General features: G+C 39.9%; 1 protein-coding gene across 1 annotated transcript; it reads left to right on the top strand.

Moving 5' to 3' along the window:
* Positions 1-11643: 11643 nt before the first annotated feature.
* LOC132882898 (uncharacterized) lies at positions 11644-15942 on the top strand. The gene is made up of 6 exons (XM_060916001.1): positions 11644-11719; positions 12356-12410; positions 14022-14305; positions 14678-14739; positions 14830-14978; positions 15127-15942. The coding sequence occupies exons 2-6, from the start codon at positions 12371-12373 to the stop codon at positions 15216-15218; spliced, it is 627 nt and encodes a 208-aa protein (XP_060771984.1). The 5' UTR covers positions 11644-11719; positions 12356-12370; the 3' UTR covers positions 15219-15942.
* The last annotated feature ends 3041 nt before the right edge of the window (positions 15943-18983 follow it).

Here is an 18983-nt window from a genome sequence, read left to right as displayed (position 1 = left end):
ATTTATCAAGAACCTTTGAAAAGACTGGCAAAATAGAGATTGGCTGGTAATTTGACAAAAACAGGGGTCTCCAGCAGGGCTTTACATTAACTTTTTTGCTCACCGGTCACTGTGGCTAGTGGTTTTCCCGAGTCACTAGCCATTCAGCCTTTACACTAGCCACAATTTTGTTGCCGGGAAATCGCAGTTTTTTCTTCACCATGATACGTTAAAGTTCGGAAGATCGAGATTTAATTATGAATGGCAGTGTATAATGTATCTCTACAGTAGCACTCAAGTATTCAGTGCTGTTAAGGTAGCTCCCTATATGAAAACATGCAACTAATTCAGACAAAAATATAAACAGAGTATTCTGTTTATTGAACTCAAATTCAAGCCCCTGACAATATGAAATATCATATATGAAAAATAACATTCAGTACAACTGAACTGATTCTAATATTAAAAGTCCAATTCAAAACATTTATCATTGAAAAACATTTGATGTTTTGATATGCAAGTATTATGTGTATTATAAAGTATTATTATGTATTATCTAATAATAGTCTCTGTGTGTGTGTGTGTGTGTGTGTGTGTGTGTGTGTGTGTGTGTGTGTGAGAACATGTGTAGAGAGAGACATTAAATGTCCTCATTACATTCATCATCAGATGAGTCTGAATGGTCCATGAAAAATGGTCTTCGTGACCTGAGGCTTCCAGCAGGCCATTAGTTGATAGCTGGGGCGGGATCAACTTCTTTCCAATCGCGTGAAGGTTTCTAAACAGCAGCTCCATCCTCTCCAGCTCAGCCGACTTCATGACAGCCAGGGACTGAAAGCAATGCTGTCCTGTAGTGACCAGCCGTCTTCGCCTGTTTTGATGTTATAGTACCGATGTGTGCATTTGACTTTTCGTGCTTCTTTATAGTTTCGAGTTTAAAATTACTGGTGCCTGTCTTTGCCAGACTTTCTCCAGTCTTTGCAGTACATTGTATTTTCAGTTTTGCTATGAACTAGCCAATCTCACCCGAACTTCCATTTGTCATTGAACTGTCTTATCTTCCTTTTAGCGTCTTGTTCATCTCCATGGCCGCAGCCAGCTCTGAGGCCCCCGCGGTCCAGACCTCGGTCATTTTGAAGAGCTGAAAATACATTTGTACGCTAAATATTCATCTCATCTCATCTCATTATCTCTAGCCGCTTTATCCTTCTACAGGGTCGCAGGCAAGCTGGAGCCTATCCCAGCTGACTACGGGCGAAAGGCGGGGTACACCCTGGACAAGTCGCCAGGTCATCACAGGGCTAACACATAGACACAGACAAACATTCACACTCACATTCACACCTATGGTCAATTTAGAGTCACCAGTTAACCTAACCTGCATGTCTTTGGACTGTGGGGGAAACCGGAGCACCCGGAGGAAACCCACGCAGACACGGGGAGAACATGCAAACTCCACACAGAAAGGCCCTCGCCGGCCCCGGGGCTCGAACCCAGGACCTTCTTGCTGTGAGGCGACAGCGCTAACCACTACACCACCGTGCCGCCCGCTAAATATTCAACTGGATAAAAAAAATAAAGAATAACATTAAAATGTCTCCATAAAAAGTGGATTGTTAATGATGTTAAACATTGATTCTGTCTCTCTTTGGTGCACGCGGCTCTGAGACCAAGAACACAAAAGCGAATGAGCGCACGCATGACTCGGGGGAGGAACGCAGTGCAGGAGACACGGGGTTTCCATGGTAACCATCAGCGCACTTTCATGAAGCTGTTAAATTTACATTTTCAAACTTCATAGTCAGCTGGGATAGGCTCCAGCTTGCCTGCGACCCTGTAGAACAGGATAAAGTGGCTCGAGATAATGAGATGAGATGAGATGAAAAAATAAATATATTATTTCCCAGCTTAAGGTCGGTCCATATCGTGAAATACCGTGACCTCGGCCCTGAGGCCTTGGTCAGTATTTTCAAGACCTCGGTCACGATATTTCACGATACGGACCCCCCCCCAGCTGGTAAATAATACACACACACACACACACACACACACACACACACACACACACACACACACACTGGTACTGTCCTGTCCCGGGTTATGAGAGATGCGTTACACTGATTCTGACAACATGATGACATCGTGGCTACAGCCTACAAAAAAAAAAAACCTTATGAGTAGGTACACCTTTTCGACCAACAGGGAACAGGGTCTTGAACCAATTCCATTCAGGATTCTTTGAACAAGAACAGAATCCATTCTTTGTGGGTCAAAAAGTGGTAACGTCCCAGTTCGGTTATTGACACTTCCCACTCACGTGACCTTCGTAAATGCGCTGTGTACAGTTTACCTTCTATGGTTTGTGCACTCACTATTTGCCATTACTTTCTCCAACGCAGTGTTCGAACTATGCCGATATTTTCGGGGGGGGGGGTCACTTTTTTTCCCTTGGGGGGGGGTGCTTGTGCTTGCGCTTGTTTCAGAGCGCGGATCTCCAAAGACATGAGAAGCCTATCTTACGCACATATCACGCGGACTCCACACCTCCACACACGCATCTCGTCTGAAGTCATAACTCATCAGGGGAAATCGTGTCCACATTGGCATGTTCAAAAAACAACCTCGCATCAACAATGATACCACACGCAAGAAAAAAAAAACAGTCAGGCTACTCAACACATCTGATCCACAGCAGCACCAAAGCATCACTGGAAATCATGTCAACAACCAATCTTCCATTTCAACACGTGTCAACAAACAAATGGCACCACAAACATGAATGAATTGGTCAGGCTACCGATTCCAAACCCACAGCAGATGAATAATTAAATGCATCTTACTTTAAAGCAGAATCGACCACAAAGGAAGTGTGTTGACACTGTTGGCACACTTCCTTTCTACTAGTTTGTGTCCCCAACCTGGCAGCAGCAGTCGTTGTCATATCGGTTTATTTTATCTTTGATGTAAACACAACACTTCGGATATGCAAATGCTTCCCGTTGCACACGATTGCTATGTCAATAAACATCATTTTGCCAATATTTTAGAGACCATCCATCTTCTCCGTTGGTCAGCATCTGTCAGGATCCGATAAAATGATAAATCTTGCCTTGTGTGTTGATGGTTACTACAACCATGTGCACAACAATATAATGGCATGATGGAAGTCTTGCTGAAAGTAAAAACTTTCTTTGATGGCTATATTCCTTTTGATGCTTCGCCGTCGTTCCTCGTTGTTGGCTGTGGTAGACTACTGGTAGTTCATGTCCAAAATGTCAGCCGCATTTGTCGTGATGTCACGTGGGATGGGTCTATACTAAACATAGGCACTAATGGAACGCTGCTCAGCCAATCAAATTAGTGAGTCTGTATATTACTGAACTTTTGTATAATTAGTTAATTCGCTGATTATAGCTGAACCAGGGGGAAATGGTGCATTCCAGGACCACATTCAGGAACCTGTGGTGTAATGTGAACGTGGCCATGTTTTGCCTCTCGTGGCTATCCATATAGGATGCGCCATCAAAACCCTATATTCAATATCTTGAAAGAGGCTAAAGAGGAGGTCAAGAGGAGCTCATATGACTCTCTGAGCAGATCGGGTTTACTTTTCAGGTTTACTCCGTACTACATGTGCAGCAGCGCAGTTGTAACCTGCCTTGTTTGTGATTTTAAAAATAAATCATTCGAAAAGCCAAAGCAATAGAGTGGAAAGTTTCAACTTATGTTTGCCTTGGATAACTTTGCCTAAAACATGGTGGTGTATGCTGATTTTTTCCCCCCAGAAATATTATTTTGTGTGTGTGTGCAGGTGTAACGGATGCCAGATTGTTAATGTATCTCAGTTCCATAGGCTGCATGGTTTGGGTAACTTTTGTCCTCATTGCTTGGGGCAGATCAAACCATTAAACAAGCTTAAATTATTCTTACTCTTGCCACATACATGATTTTTTTTTTCAAAACTTACGATATTCAGTTCAAACACCATTAAAAGTAATTTCAGGAACAGATCTCTTGTGTGATGTGTAATTCACCCTCTCATTTCAATATGGCGAACATGTTTGGGCACCGGCGCGGGAACCGGGGGTGCGGGGGGTGCGGCAGCACCCCCTGGTGGTGGACCCTCAAAACTGACATGAACATAAAACAAAACTTACGTGAAAATCTCATCTCATCTCATTATCTCTAGCCGCTTTATCCTTCTACAGGCTCGCAGGCAAGCTGGAGCCTATCCCAGCTGACTACGGGCGAAAGGCGGGGTACACCCTGGACAAGTCGCCAGGTCATCACAGGGCTGACACATAGACAACCATTCACACTCACATTCACACCTATGGTCAATTTAGAGTCACCAGTTAACCTAACCTGCATGTCTTTGGACTGTGGGGGAAACCGGAGCACCCGGAGGAAACCCACGCGGACACGGGGAGAACATGCAAACTCCACACAGAAAGGCCCTCGCCGGCCCCGGGGCTCGAACCCAGGACTTTCTTGCTGTGAGGCGACAGCGCTAATCACTACACCACCGTGCCGCCCCTATACGTGAAAATATATTTGTTTATTTATTTGTTTTCATCTGGCTCTGCTGATTTTATATGTCATGTTTTAGATGTAGGATGATGAGGGCTACATTTTAGTTATTTAAAAAAGGATTTAATTAAAACTTATAACTTAATATGTAGCCTAGTGGACCATCAGAATTTTTTTTTTGTCGTGACGTTGACGTTCAGCTTTTCAGCGCGCGAAATTACAACAGGAAGCGAGTACGAGTCGACCGTCTGTAGAGAAGAGTAAGAGTTAGTTAGTTAGTTAGTTAGTTAGTTAGTTAGTTAGTTGATACTTAATAGTTACTATGTCTCAGAAGAGAACCGTGTGGATTTAAGTGGAATAATTGCGAGAAGTCATATGATCAAGACAGCGTTTTAAGGTAAGGCCATTTGGTTATTAATTTTGCCCGCTGTGTCGTGTTCACTTGAGCCTATTTGGTATGCCTTGAACAAGTGCAGGTGTTGCTAGCATCGTGCTTTGAAGTTGACTCAGATGTAACTACAGTCTTAAAAAATGTTCGTTTAAAACGGTGTGTCCATGCTCATCATGTTTTACTTTTACTTTTCTTAATGGAGAGTGTGAAATACCGCTGCATCACTTTTATGAGTGATTTTTTCAATAGAACACTAAGTTAGTCACTAACCCATAGTAGTAGGATGAATGGGTTCATGGATTTCGGTCTGTTGATTGAGAGAACCATGGTGTTTGTGTTGTTCCAGCGAGAGTGTTGTTCTGTTCATGTGTGTGTGTGTGTGTGTGCGTGCGTGCGACTAACTACTGTATTTGAAATGCACACTCGCTTGACTGGATCTGGGTATGTAAGGCTGTAATCGGGTGGAATCCGCGTCTCCTTCAGTTTATCTAGAGCAGATGTAAAACCTGCGACTGTTAAACCACAGCTGTGCGCTTCTGCTTCTAAAATAACCTGTCCTTCGTAATCGTGTTAACTGAGAATTGTCATTGACAGACAGGCTTCAGATTCTTCCGTCATCACTCAAAAAAAAAAAAAAGTCGTTTTTACGGATTAGGCCTATAAGTAGTGGGCAGTTTAACGAAATATTGCAATTGCAAGCTTAAAAGGATTTCGGACGCCTGATTGGTTAAAATGCAGGAAATTGCATCTAAGAAATACAAAATTTTCTGGGGGAGGACCCCCAGACCCCCCTTCAAAAAAATGTCCCAGGTCACGTCACAGCACCCCTGCCGAAGATGTCTTCCCGCGCCGCTGTGTTTGTGCGCGCTTTGCGCATCACGGACCTCGGGGATTTTACAATGCTGCTCCGGCGCTGCGCATCTCTGCCCCTTTTCCCTGAGCAGCAGGGTTTGAAACTCCAGCTATATGCCGCCAAATAGTGCGCTTGCCAGTCGTCAGCAACTTTGTTGCTTCGTTCATTAACCGCAGGTTACCGCATCACTGATTTTATCTGACGTTAATGAACGTTCCAAACAATTCCAACATGTTGTCAAAATGTTTATGCAGGTGCTCATGGGAGTTGCGTAATATCACATTGCAATGCGTTTATTAGATCAGATGCCTTCAGAGAAAACTACAAATATTGTATACCACAGAATAAACCACCCGCCAAAGTGGCTAGTGGGACTAAAGTCATTACCCGCCAAAGCCGAATTTTACCCGCATTTGGCGGGTGGGCGGGTGCTAATGTAAAGCCCTGGGCTCTGCTGGGACAGACAGTACGTGATACTGCGACAAGGCAGCTCCTCTACTGTACTTTAGTGAGGCCCTGCCTTGAATATGCATGTAATTTATGGTCACAGTAAAGCACAAAGCTCGAACAGAGCATTCAGAGACATGCAACTAAGTTTATTCTAAATTAACCTCCTTCTGCTGTCTGCTACACAGAAAGACTTAAACCTCTGAAACATTTACCGTTGGAACATAGGCGTGAGATTAGTGACTTGATACTGTTTTATAAGATTCGGTCTGGCATTACTACTGCTAATTTCCAGCTTCCTAATTTCTGCTACATCTTGCTATTCCACCCGGAACTTTGATGTTGCTAACTACCGTCCTTTCCAGTCATGAACAGAACTATTTTCGGGAATCCTATTTCCCAAGAACTGGTAAACTCTAGAACAGCCTTTCTTCAAATATTAAGAACACAATCAGTCTAACTGTATTTAAGAGTCGACTTCATATTTTATATTTTGAAAAGTTACCTACGTACCGGCCACCATAGTCAGTTATCTATTTTATTAATAATAGGACATTAGAAACTTTTTTCTTTTTTATACATAATTTGTTTATATATTTTTATAGTTTGTTAACAATCTATATTTTTATGTTTTGTATTTGTGTAATTGGTTCTATCCGTCCTGTAATTTTCGCCTGTCAATCAGTTCTGTATGGATTTATGACGAGCTAACTAAACTAAACTAAACTAAACTAAACTAAACTAAACTAAACTAAACTAAACTAAACTAAACTAAAAACCTGCTCCAGCCCAAACTAATCAACTGAGTTCTTTGCTTCTTTTCTGTCCTGGCACGATAACTTCATCTGCTGGTTTGAAGAGGGATAGAAAAGTGTTGCTGAGATTAAAAAGTTTTGGTGGGACTTCAACTAAAATTAATTATTTTACTGTTTTTTTTTCCACATCCAATGCAACTGAATTGGAATGATCTGAGGAATGCGTTTAGTTTTAGTTAAACATTATATTTACTGTACTTATAAACAAGATTGTAATTTGTGAGTGAAAATAAATGTCTTCATTATATATAATGAAGACATTTATTTTCACTCACAAATTACAATCTTGTTTATAAGTACAGTACTATAGTACTATAGTATTCATTTTAAAAAGATCAGATTTTGTCTTTTTTAAATGTTGTACAGAGAATGGTGACACAAGGGTGTGGTCTCAGTGTGCAGTATGAACAACATTACAGGCATTTTGCAGACGCTCTGATCCAGAGTGACGTACAACAGACCCAAAGCAGCCTGGGAAGCAGTTGGGGGGGGGGGGTGTCAGGTGTTTTACTCAAGGGCACTTCAGTGATTCCTGCTGGTCCAGGGACTCAGACCTGTGACCTTTTGGTCCCAAAGCTGCTTCTCTAATCATTAGGCCATGGCTTCCAACAGAAAATCCTCTGAGAGCATTAACATTATGTAATTTAAAATCACATTCTAAATTTTATTTTTACCCTTTCTTTATCCTGCTATAAATAAATGAACAAACAAATGAAAAATGCAGGAAATGTCATTTGGTAAAAATGTTGTTTTTCAGGTTGTCACCCAAGCTGTGTTTGGCTCCCACGCCCTTTTGACATAATGCACTCACAGAAATGATTCATGGCAGAGTTAGTTTTTATGCATATACATCTCATCTCATTATCTCTAGCCGCTTTAACCTGTTCTACAGGGTCGCAGGCAAGCTGGAGCCTATCCCAGCTGACTACAGGCGAAAGGCGGGGTACACCCTGGACAAGTCGCCAGGTCATCACAGGGCTGACACATAGACACAGACAACCATTCACACTCACATTCACACCTACGGTCAATTTAGAGTCACCAGTTAACCTAACCTACATGTCTTTGGACTGTAGGGGAAACCAGAGCACCCGGAGGAAACCCACGCGGACACGGGGAGAACATGCAAACTCCACACAGAAAGGCCCTCGCCGGCCACGGGGCTCGAACCCAGACCTTCTTGCTGTGAGGCGACAGCGCTAACCACTACACCACCGTGCCGCCTTGTTTCAAATGTATGCATCAAAATTAATTATAATCTACATAATTTAATCAATTCTAAGATGTATGAAATGTAATTACTTATTATATATTAATATGGTTTAAATAATCAAAGGTATAAAACAAACATGATTCTGTTCTTTAAAATTTATGTGATTGATTTTCATAGACGTTATTAGGGGCGGCACGGTGGTGCAGTGGTTAGTGCTGTTGCTTTACAGCAAGAAGGTCTGGGTTCGAGCCCCGTGGCCGGCGAGGGCCTTTCTGTGCGGAGTTTGCATGTTCTCCCCGTGTCCGCGTGGGTTTCCTCCGGGTGCTCTGGTTTCCCCACAGTCCAAAGACATGCAGGTTAGGTTAACTGGTGACTCTAAATTGACCATAGGTATGAATGTGAGTGTGAATGGTTGTCTGTGTCTATGTGTCAGCCCTGTGATGACCTGGCGACTTGTCCAGGGTGTACCCCGCCTTTCGCCTGTAGTCAGCTGGGATAGGCTCCAGCTCGCCTGCGACCCTGTAGAACAGGATAAAGCGGCTACAGATGATGAGATGAGATGAGATAAGAAGTTATTAGAAGAAATGGGGAAACCGGAAACGTTGTCAGTCCAATAGGGGGCAATAGCGCAACTTTTTGGAAGCCGGCTGCCAAAGATACATAGAAGAAGAAGAAGACCTAAAGAAGAAGCTAAACTCCGGAAAATTCTGGTTGAAGTCAGTTTCGTGTTGGACGTTAATTTAACATTCAAAATTCAAAGATAAGCCTTGTCAAACCAACCTTGAAAACAAAGACAAATGTCCCTCATTCCACAAGACTTATTTTTCCCTGGATATATCACGTTTTTATTTTGAATGTTAAATTAATGTCCAATATGAAACTGACATTGCCCAGGCCGACAACGAGGCGTGAGGAGAAAGGAAAGTGGAAAGGAAAGAAGTTGGCATAATGAGAAGCATCCTGTCCTTTCTTACGCCGACAGCTATGGGCACTGAAAAGTTGAGAGAGAGAGAGAGAGAGAGAGAGAGATGTCAAAAGATTTGTTCTAAAGAAAAGTGTTTCGGGTCCTGCCAAAGCATTAATGTTAATAAATGTCTTGAATCCAGAAGCTGATCTGATTATTCTTAAGCAGCTTTAAGATTGTACTGAATGGAAAAGAATTGCATAAATATGATGCATTTTGATTAATTTGGTTTATTACCCAAGCATAAATAACATGTAATTTAAATACATATATGCTATTTATCTTGTATACATATAAGCCCGGATAAGTTGAGTTTACTTAAAAAATTTGAGGAAACCGTTTGCCTTAAAAAAATTAAGTAATGTATAATCAAAACTTGAGTGAATTAAACTTAAATGCTTGATGGGAATGAAAATGCTATTTTAAGTACAACACACTAAATACCAAGTTGATTTACCGTAAAATACCAAATAATAGCCGAGTTCCAATTAACCGCCGAGTTCCCTTTAACGGCCGGGTGTACGCGTGTGTTCTGACAAATAAAGGCCGGTTCCGAATACTCGCCGGGGTCTAAAAAAAAAAAAAAGCGTCCGAACGTTCTATCTAGAATCTTGAGGCCCAGCACTTTTCTGGTTTTCTGGTGTTTAAACGATTTTGCATTGCATAGTTTTCTACCGAAACAATATGAATGAATGAATGAATGAATGAATGAATGAATGAATGAATGAAATTATTTCTATAATACTGTTTACAACATTTTGTTACGTGATAATAAACATGCCATTTCAATGTTATAATCTTGGTCTGCCGTAATATTTCTTGAGGAATGCAACTCCGTAACTTTTGACAGATGTCTTAGCCACCCCTTTGGGTATTCACCCAACGAAAGCCAGCGTGTGTGGTGACATTGAGGACTGCGGGTTTCCAAGGTTGGACTGCTGCTTCTGTTAAACGACCTAAATTGCCGAATGCGTGCGTCAAAGCACACACTGAGTTTTATTAAAGACCTTATACCATTTCACTTGCCCTTACCCATTCGGATCTGGAAGACGCTTTACAAAAAAGGTGAGAGCGTTCTAACATGCATTTCAGTCTGCTCGCGGCCAATCTAATCCAAGGGGCCTTTTCAACAAGTAATCTGTCGTGCAAGTTGGGCAGAAGCACGCGTCAGGCAGGCAACATGTAGGCCTACAAGTCAGTAACCTATTCAACTAACTTTCATCCGAACTTTAAGTTTTCTACGGGGTCGAGCCACCGTACCAACTCACTCGGGGAATAGGCTCATATCCGCCAAATAGGGAGACGTCTTGGAGAGAAACGTGATGCAAGATGACAGTATGTAGCCACTGTAGGTCACTTATTTTTCAGCATAAGAAAAAACCCTTTGGTTTGACACTTCGCACCCTAATTATGTTGCTTCAACGTCGCGCCCTCCATGCAATTTCAGATTGACAGACATCGCGAAGCGCAAAGGGTGGAGGCTGCATGGGTGAGGGTGATAGCAAGTGACCATAACTTTGCAGAGTAATTAAATCACAGTGCTGCGCACAGACAATGGTGTGGTTTCTTGATTATTTTGATGTCTTCCCGCGCCGCTGTGTTTGTGCGCGCTTTGCGCATCACGGACCTCGGGGATTTTACAATGCTGCTCCGGCGCTGCGCATCTCTGCCCCTTTTCCCTGAGCAGCAGGGTTTGAAACTCCAGCTATATGCCGCCAAATAGTGCGCTTGCCAGTCGTCAGCAACTTTGTTGCTTCGTTCATTAACCGCAGGTTACCGCATCACTGATTTTATCTGACGTTAATGAACGTTCCAAACAATTCTAACATGTTGTCAAAATGTTTATGCAGGTGCTCATGGGAGTTGCGTAATATCACATTGCAATGCGTTTATTAGATCAGATGCCTTCAGAGAAAACTACAAATATTGTATACCACAGAATAAACCACCCGCCAAAGTGGCTAGTGGGACTAAAGTCATTACCCGCCAAAGCCGAATTTTACCCGCATTTGGCGGGTGGGCGGGTGCTAATGTAAAGCCCTGGGCTCTGCTGGGACAGACAGTACGTGATACTGCGACAAGGCAGCTCCTCTACTGTACTTTAGTGAGGCCCTGCCTTGAATATGCATGTAATTTATGGTCACCATACACAGTAAAGCACAAAGCTCGAATACAGAGACATATAATCACTTCTCTAATCACTGGGCCATGGCTTCCCCCAGAAAATCCTCTGAGAACATTAACATTATATAATTTATCATCACATTCTAAATTTTATTTTTAACCTTTCTTTATCCTGCTATAAATAAACGAAAAAGGCAGGAAGCGTCATTTGGTAATAATGTTGTTTTTCAGGTTGTCAGCCAAGCTGTGATTGGCTGCCAGGCCCTTTTGACATCATGGGTTTTGCATCATGAGAGTAAATACGTTGTTACTCCTGTTGAATAAATATCGCATTTACCTGCTCGATATTTTAGACTTTGCCACTAGACTGAGAACACTCCATCTCTGCTACCTGTGGACTCAGGTGAGTTATTACTTTACTGTCTCCCGAGAATCATCAGACTTTAAGATGATATAAAATGTATCAGGCTCTTATAGACCATTTAAATATTAAGATATTTAATATTCACTGAAATATTATGCTTAAAAATGTTATATTCACTTACAGTGTACATGATAGAATATTTTGTCTGCTGTCAAGAAAATTGCTTTAAATATACAAATTAATTAATTAATTAATTAATTAATTAATTAATTACAACTATTTATAATATCTTATTATAATTATACAGCTGTCATTTAAATTATTATTATTATTATTATTATTATTATTATTGTTGTTGCTGTTGTTGCTATAACTTTATTTATTCTGAACTTTTCAAAAAGTTACAAAGTGCTTTACAAGCAGTAAAACATTTCAAAACTGAGATGAGTGAAATTAGGCAATTAAAATAATGAAAAATAAAATGGAAAAGCAAGAGCATTAATAAAAAACCATGTATGAATACATATTGAAAATAAATAAAATAGAAATAAAATAGGGGGAAAATGACAACAGTAATCATAAAACAGGGAAGATAAGTAAGATAAGATTGATACAGCCACAGAGACACTTTACTTGCATAGCTGATATATAATCTGATATATAATTTACTTTTAGGTTGTAAACAACACCATGGACAGGAAGATTATACTGGCCGTTTTGTGTCTGATTGGTAAGTGTTCACTGAACTTCATCTCAGTTTCTGTAGTCACTTCTATTATCCTGCTGAAATATATTTGCTAGAAATAGCATTGTAGATTAATTTACAGGTCGGTTTTTTTTATTTAACTACTGTCAGTTTACATATTATACTAAAGTTCCTCGAGAACTGTGACATTTGTGACACAATAACATTGGCAGTAAACCACAAAATTGTCAAACTTGTTCTTGTTAACGTTAATCTTCATTCATCTATGAATTCTGTGATAAATAGTGAGCGATCTATTGATTTATCCTGACATCTCGTGTTAAGTGCTTGGCCTTTTATGACAAAGAACTTATCAGTGTCTTGTTTTCACTTAGATGCATATCTGTACTGAAGTATGAGTGCCTGTCAGAATGATCGTGAGACAGATTATTTCAGGTTTCATTGTGTAAACAGCATGATGGTGGTAGCTTAGCAATGCCTAACTGGCTATATCTGCTGATGGTCATATTTGTGACATATGCTGCTTTAATGAGTCGATTAATTTAATTTGAATATCATTACGTCCCAAGGGTTGGGTTGAAACGCTGTTTTGATGTCATCCATCAAGTCCTTATTTGAGATGGTTCTTGTCATTTGCAGATCACATCTGATGATCTATACTCAGGAAATGTTGCAGTTGGTCAAACAGAGAAGAGTAGTATAGGGGAGAAATGTTCCAAATGTTCCATGGAAAATACACACTGCTTTCTTTTTATTATCATTGTTTACTTCCAGCATTTAAAAAGGGGGAGGGGCAGGGAATAACATCTATAATTTATATATAATTTAAAAGTTTATATTTAACTTTTGGCATTTGAAGCTGAACTGTGTTTCATCTAAATAACAAACACAGTACACAGAAAAGTTCTAACCCTTTTATTCAAGCAAAAAACAAAACACTGAACTTAAAGATTTTTCATTTGTCCTTTTATGTAATTTGTACTTTGATATAGATGTGCTCAGTCCATCAACTTTCCGTTTCTCCTCCAAAATAATTTTCGTGGAAGATTAATGATAGAGTAAATAATCCACTTCATTCACATTCATTCCACCTGTGAGTGAGTCTGTACTGCGCCTCCTGGCGACGTGTTACGGAAACGTCACCAACATGGACTAGAATATATTAACCAAATGGGGCTCAAAACTCAGTGGGTGTGTCACACTTTGTAATCATGTTATACACTGGCACTGATTGGCTGTATGAACCTCCAGTAGAGCGTATCCCTGCCTTCAGCACTGGGCAAGTTCCAGTTCACCCACAGCCGCACTTCACATCATTCTGCCAGTGGTGCTGTTACACTCGGTCAAGAAAAAATCACAAAGAATCCTCTTTAAAATGTTTGTTAATCGCAGATAAGGTGATGTGAATGCTTAAAATATGGAACCTTATATTTATTTTTCTTTTACCTTTGGAGTGTGTGTGTGTTTGTGTTTAATCCTGCTAGTCCATTGATATGAGCCACCCCTGACGCTGCAGTTTACCTCAGAGATGATAGTCATAGATTCTGTTTTATCAGCATCAGTTTCTAATTTTGATTTCAACTTTGTTATGGTCCACTATTCTATTCTAATCATCTTCAATGGTCATGACTTCAGCCCAAAGTGCAGCTCAGGTGGGCTCTGCAGTGGACCCGACTTCACCCGCAAGCACAGCTGAGATCGACCCCACAATGGATGTGACTTCACCCGCAATCACAGATGAGATCAACCTTACAGTGGGCAAGACTTCGCCCCCGAACACAGCTGGCACAACTACAACAATTGCACCAGTAACTGAAGTTTTCACGTTGATCTTCCGCATCAAGGAAACCTTTGTGCCAGCACTGGCTAACCCAAATTCTAAACAATTTAAAGACAAAGCTGAAAAAGTCACTCGTGAGGTATGTTTTCCAGATAATGCCACCATTTACAATTTATTTAATTCTTCTAAACATGAGAGATTTTGCCACATGAAAACTTCTATTGCCATATAAGACAACCCGAAGAACGCATCTGGTTTTAATCATGCATTTCTGTTCACAGTGTGTGTGCAGGACATGTGTGACTTTTGCCCTTTTGTTCAAATTTTCACGTTCAATTTCAGTGAAATCCAATTCAATTGACATCACATTAGGCACAATTTGAATATGATTTAGGCCATTTGTAAGTCTCATCGCATATTAGTTGTTCTTGCTAAATTTATCTATGGCTAAATAACAAACCATTTTATCTGTGGTTTTTGATCACCGAATTCTTCTTCTTCTTCTTCTTAGATTGAACCATTGTACAAGAAAGCCTTTAAAAACTTCCATCTCATGCAAATCTTCCAGTTCAGGTAAGAAGACGGATATGGCTCTGAATGTTTATTTCTTTGTTGATTAATGGTTGAATTTTCACCTGTATCTCTTTATTTGTGCAATTTCAGGAATGGTTCTATTGTGACACACAGCCTCATGTCTTTCCTTTCTGGTGCTAACGTGACTGACACCAAAGTGAAAGACGTCCTTGCAAAAGGAGTGAGCAGCTTGACCTTTCCTGTTGAGCCAAACTCCATCAATGTCACCCATGTTATTAGTCAGTATCAACAAGCTATGATATTCCTGTTATTTATTCATTAGTGCTTATTAATTGTAAATAATCCAAACCCAAATTTCTTGTATACTTTAGGTTTAAAGATGTATTTTTGTACATTTAATTTTATGTTTATGTTTATATTTTGCAGGTAATTCCATGCCACCAGTGATTGCCAGCTCACTTTCCATGATATGGATGTCTCTTCTACCACTTCTACTTTCAGCGGCATTGCACTGTTAGCTCTAAGCCTGATCAGAAAATGCACACAATAACTTAACAATGCTATTTAACATTTCAACCTATTCTACTGTTGTAAGTAGTTCCTTTTGTCACCACAAACAGTAACATGTATATTTGCTTTTTATTTATTAATATTTAATTCATAAGCTAAATGGAATCGGGTGTTTTTATAAACAATATCTGCTTTCATGAGAAAAACAAATTTTAAATTATGAAACTGAGGATTTAATGATGGTGGTGATGTACCTGAACATTTCTCCACTTCTAAACAGTCCTAATGATTGCTGTCTTTCATTTATTAAATTTAAATCAATAGGAATATTCTTGAAACAGATGTATAGTTAACAGGATAATCTAATATATCAAAGTCAAGTCATTTATATATACACTAATTTATATATTGTGTATGGGAGTGTGAAATAACTATAAATGTTTTATGTAATAAATTTTGCACATTTTATTTGTGTCATTCAATTTTATTATTTCTTTAAATACAATATACACAGGCGGCACGGTGGTGTAGTGGTTAGTGCTGTCGCCTCACAGCAAGACTAAGTATCAGCCTTCTGGTAATTTCTTTCAGCATTGAAGACCCTCATCATTCACTATGTACAAGTAAAAGGATTTTATTTAACTAATATTGATCTTTACAGTCCTATTCTTTTGAAAATTACATCATAAAATCTCAGACTTTCCTGTGTGTGATATGCTCAAATAGGTTGTAAAGTTCACTGATAAATAAAAAATTTGTTCAAAAGAAATTTTTGCATCTGAATTCTGTTCCAAAAATCACTAAAAGCTTGTCCGCCATTAGATTGCATCAATTTGTTGGTAAGCAGTGCTGCATGTGTGACGTCATATGCGCCACTGCCTTCTTTTGTGTCCACACTGACTCTATAATATTCTTTGCAATGTCATGCATTCTTGATTCTAATTCTTTTGAAAAAGATGATGAAAGCTACAACGGGATGGTACACAAGTGTCAGATTAATCTCATCTCATTATCTCTAGCCGCTTTATCCTTCTACAGGGTCGCAGGCAAGCTGGAGCCTATCCCAGCTGACTACGGGCGAAAGGCGGGGTACACTCTGGACAAGTCGCCAGGTCATCACAGGGCTGACACATAGACACAGACAACCATTCATACCTACGGTCAATTTAGAGTCACCAGTTAACCTAACCTGCATGTCTTTGGACTGTGGGGGAAACCGGAGCACCCAGAGGAAACCCACGCGGACACGGGGAGAACATGCAAACTCCACACAGAAAGGCCCTCGCCGGCCCCGGGGCTCGAACCCAGGGCCTTCTTGCTGTGAGGCGACAGCGCTAACCACTACACCACCGTGCCGCCCTTGTCAGATAAATAATTATATAATTTTATAATTTTAATAATTTTATTTAGGTGCTTATAGTAGGAAATATTGAGTGCTGTTTATGACTTAATCCCACAACACTGTTAACTATACGTAACTATAGCTGTACCTATACATATAACTATAACTATGATTATACCTATACCTGAATTTATTTCCAGTCTGGAGCAGTCACAGCACATCTATAATCCTGGCTATAGGATGTTGGCTGTTGTGGGAAAATGTCACAGTTTTAGGGATTCTTTGACACTTCTACAATCAACTTCTCCTTCATTGATGCAACACGGATGTACAAAGATGTTCGGGAAAAATAGCCCATGCTCAGACAACGTTACATGTAATCAATTACCTGATTGGTCAGATTTTTTATTGGATCAGGTTCAGGTTTGGAAAAAATCCCCCCCCCCCCCCCCCCCACACACACACACACACACACCTCTACCTAATGTAGCACAAAATAAAAAGGGTCTATATGGTCCTAATTGGTACTTTTAAAACCAGAAAAGGTTGTAATTTTATTAGCAACTTAGTTTTGGAGGTTAATCCAAACAAATTCCTGGCTTCTGCATGCTCGCTGCACACAATGCACATGGCACAATGCATCACCCACTTCTGCTGGCTCCAGCGCTGAAAGTGAAAGTGCCTAACCCAAGCTTGACACTGACTGTGTGGTGAGCTCTTTGGGATCGCACTTCTGACTTTTGTTTCCTTTTTGTAGGAACCGCTACAAACTGTCCCAGAAAAACTGTCCAAGAAAAAAAAAGAAAGAAACACAGTTCAATAAAATATCAAAAATACATCTCAAATCTCAGATCTCACAGATCAATATATATAAGCAATTACTCAAATTTCCACAGTTTGGTGTATCACCAGTCCTTTATCCAAGTATTCTATCAGTCCAAATGAAATTCACTGTGTATTGCTGCAAAAACCTGATAGTTTTGTGCTACCATGATCCAAATGTTAGAATCAGTGTCTTTGTCCACAGTGTGCAGGTGAGTTTTGCAGAATAGGTGATCCTCCCAGTGTCTCTCCTATGGGTAGCTCGCCATCTTCTTTCCACAGCTCCAGGTGTTTTCACACACCAGTGATCCCAACTAAAAAACCTGGCCAAATCCTCGTTCAAAACTCAAATAAAACAGGATCCAGCAACGTGGACAGCAGGTGAATAAAATTTTTCCCCAAGAATGAAAGAAAAACAAGACGTAAAACCTCAAAATGCACTTCTTTTACTCCTATTTACTTTCTCTTTTCCTCGCGTTTTCGACTTTTCCATCTGCCGTCTCTAGCGTTCTGCTCTTGCTCTAATTATTCTCCCTCCCTCCAGCAATGGTGCTGTAGTTACCTGATTGGCTGTTACCGCTGCGCTTGATTTAGTATTGATCTAAGCTTCTATTAATTTATTATCATATTCACCGAGGTTACACAGTCATTCCCCCATTCCTTTTTGCAGAACTGTTCAAGCTGGGAGAGGTTGCTTGCCTCAGCTGAGGGTATGTTGTGATCAAAGGCCAAAACACCCAGTGATGTGCACGTACCCAACTGATGATGTGTCGTAATGGTAGTAACATCATCTAGAAGTCATCTGCCACTCAAATCAGTTGCAGTGCAGGAACTTCAGAGAATGTAACTCACAGTCCTAGTAATCAGTCTGAATTTCTGAAACAACAGGAATTTTAGCCCATTCCTCCATACAGAATAGCTTCACCTCTGAGATGTTGGAGGGTTTTCTCGCATCAGCTGCTCGCTTCAGGTCGTTCCACAGCATTTCGATTGGATTAAGGTCAGGACTTTGACTTGGCCATTCCAAAACATTAACTTTATTCTTCTTTAACCATTCTTTGGTAGAATGACTTGTGTGCTTATGGTCGTTGTCTTGCTGCATGATCCACCTCCTCTTGAGATTCAGGTTTTTTTCTTTATTTCACACAATTAAAAACAATACATAAAGACATCTAAACTAAAGACATTTGGATTGCGCTGGGGAAGGTGGAGACCGATAAGGTCTATAAGAGTCCTTCACCATGTTTCCTAGTATTACAACAGATTAATTATAATAACTAAAGGTGATGAAACAAAAGAGTAAAACAACAACTAATAACCATTACAACTAAATGATAACAAATAAATAGATAAAAACTAATATTAAGTAAATTAATGAAAGTAATAAGTAAAGAAATAACAAAAAATGACTAATTAGTGAAAATTTAGGAATTAAGTTAACAAGCAAATTATATCAATTCAATAAATAATAAATAAACAAATAATAACGAAAAAATACAACAACTTAAGAAATGCAACCAAGATATAAGGAGGAAATAAAAAAAACAATGAATAGAAAATTAGTTAAATGACTGGTTGTGTAGTAGAGAATTTTTTTGCATGTTCTTAA

Source organism: Neoarius graeffei, chromosome 3, assembly GCF_027579695.1.
Source record: "Neoarius graeffei isolate fNeoGra1 chromosome 3, fNeoGra1.pri, whole genome shotgun sequence".
NCBI classification, from domain to species: domain Eukaryota; kingdom Metazoa; phylum Chordata; class Actinopteri; order Siluriformes; family Ariidae; genus Neoarius; species Neoarius graeffei.
Note: the sequence above shows the minus strand (reverse complement) of the source record. Positions and strands in the feature narration are given on the sequence as shown.

Coding starts and splice junctions, on each gene's coding strand:
- LOC132882898 (XM_060916001.1), top strand. CDS start 12,371: ATGGACAGGAAGATTATACTGGCCGTTTTGTGTCTGATTG. Junction 12,411..14,021: donor GGCCGTTTTGTGTCTGATTG/GTAAGTGTTCAC, acceptor TCATGACTTCAG/CCCAAAGTGCAGCTCAGGTG. Junction 14,740..14,829: donor ATGCAAATCTTCCAGTTCAG/GTAAGAAGACGG, acceptor GTGCAATTTCAG/GAATGGTTCTATTGTGACAC.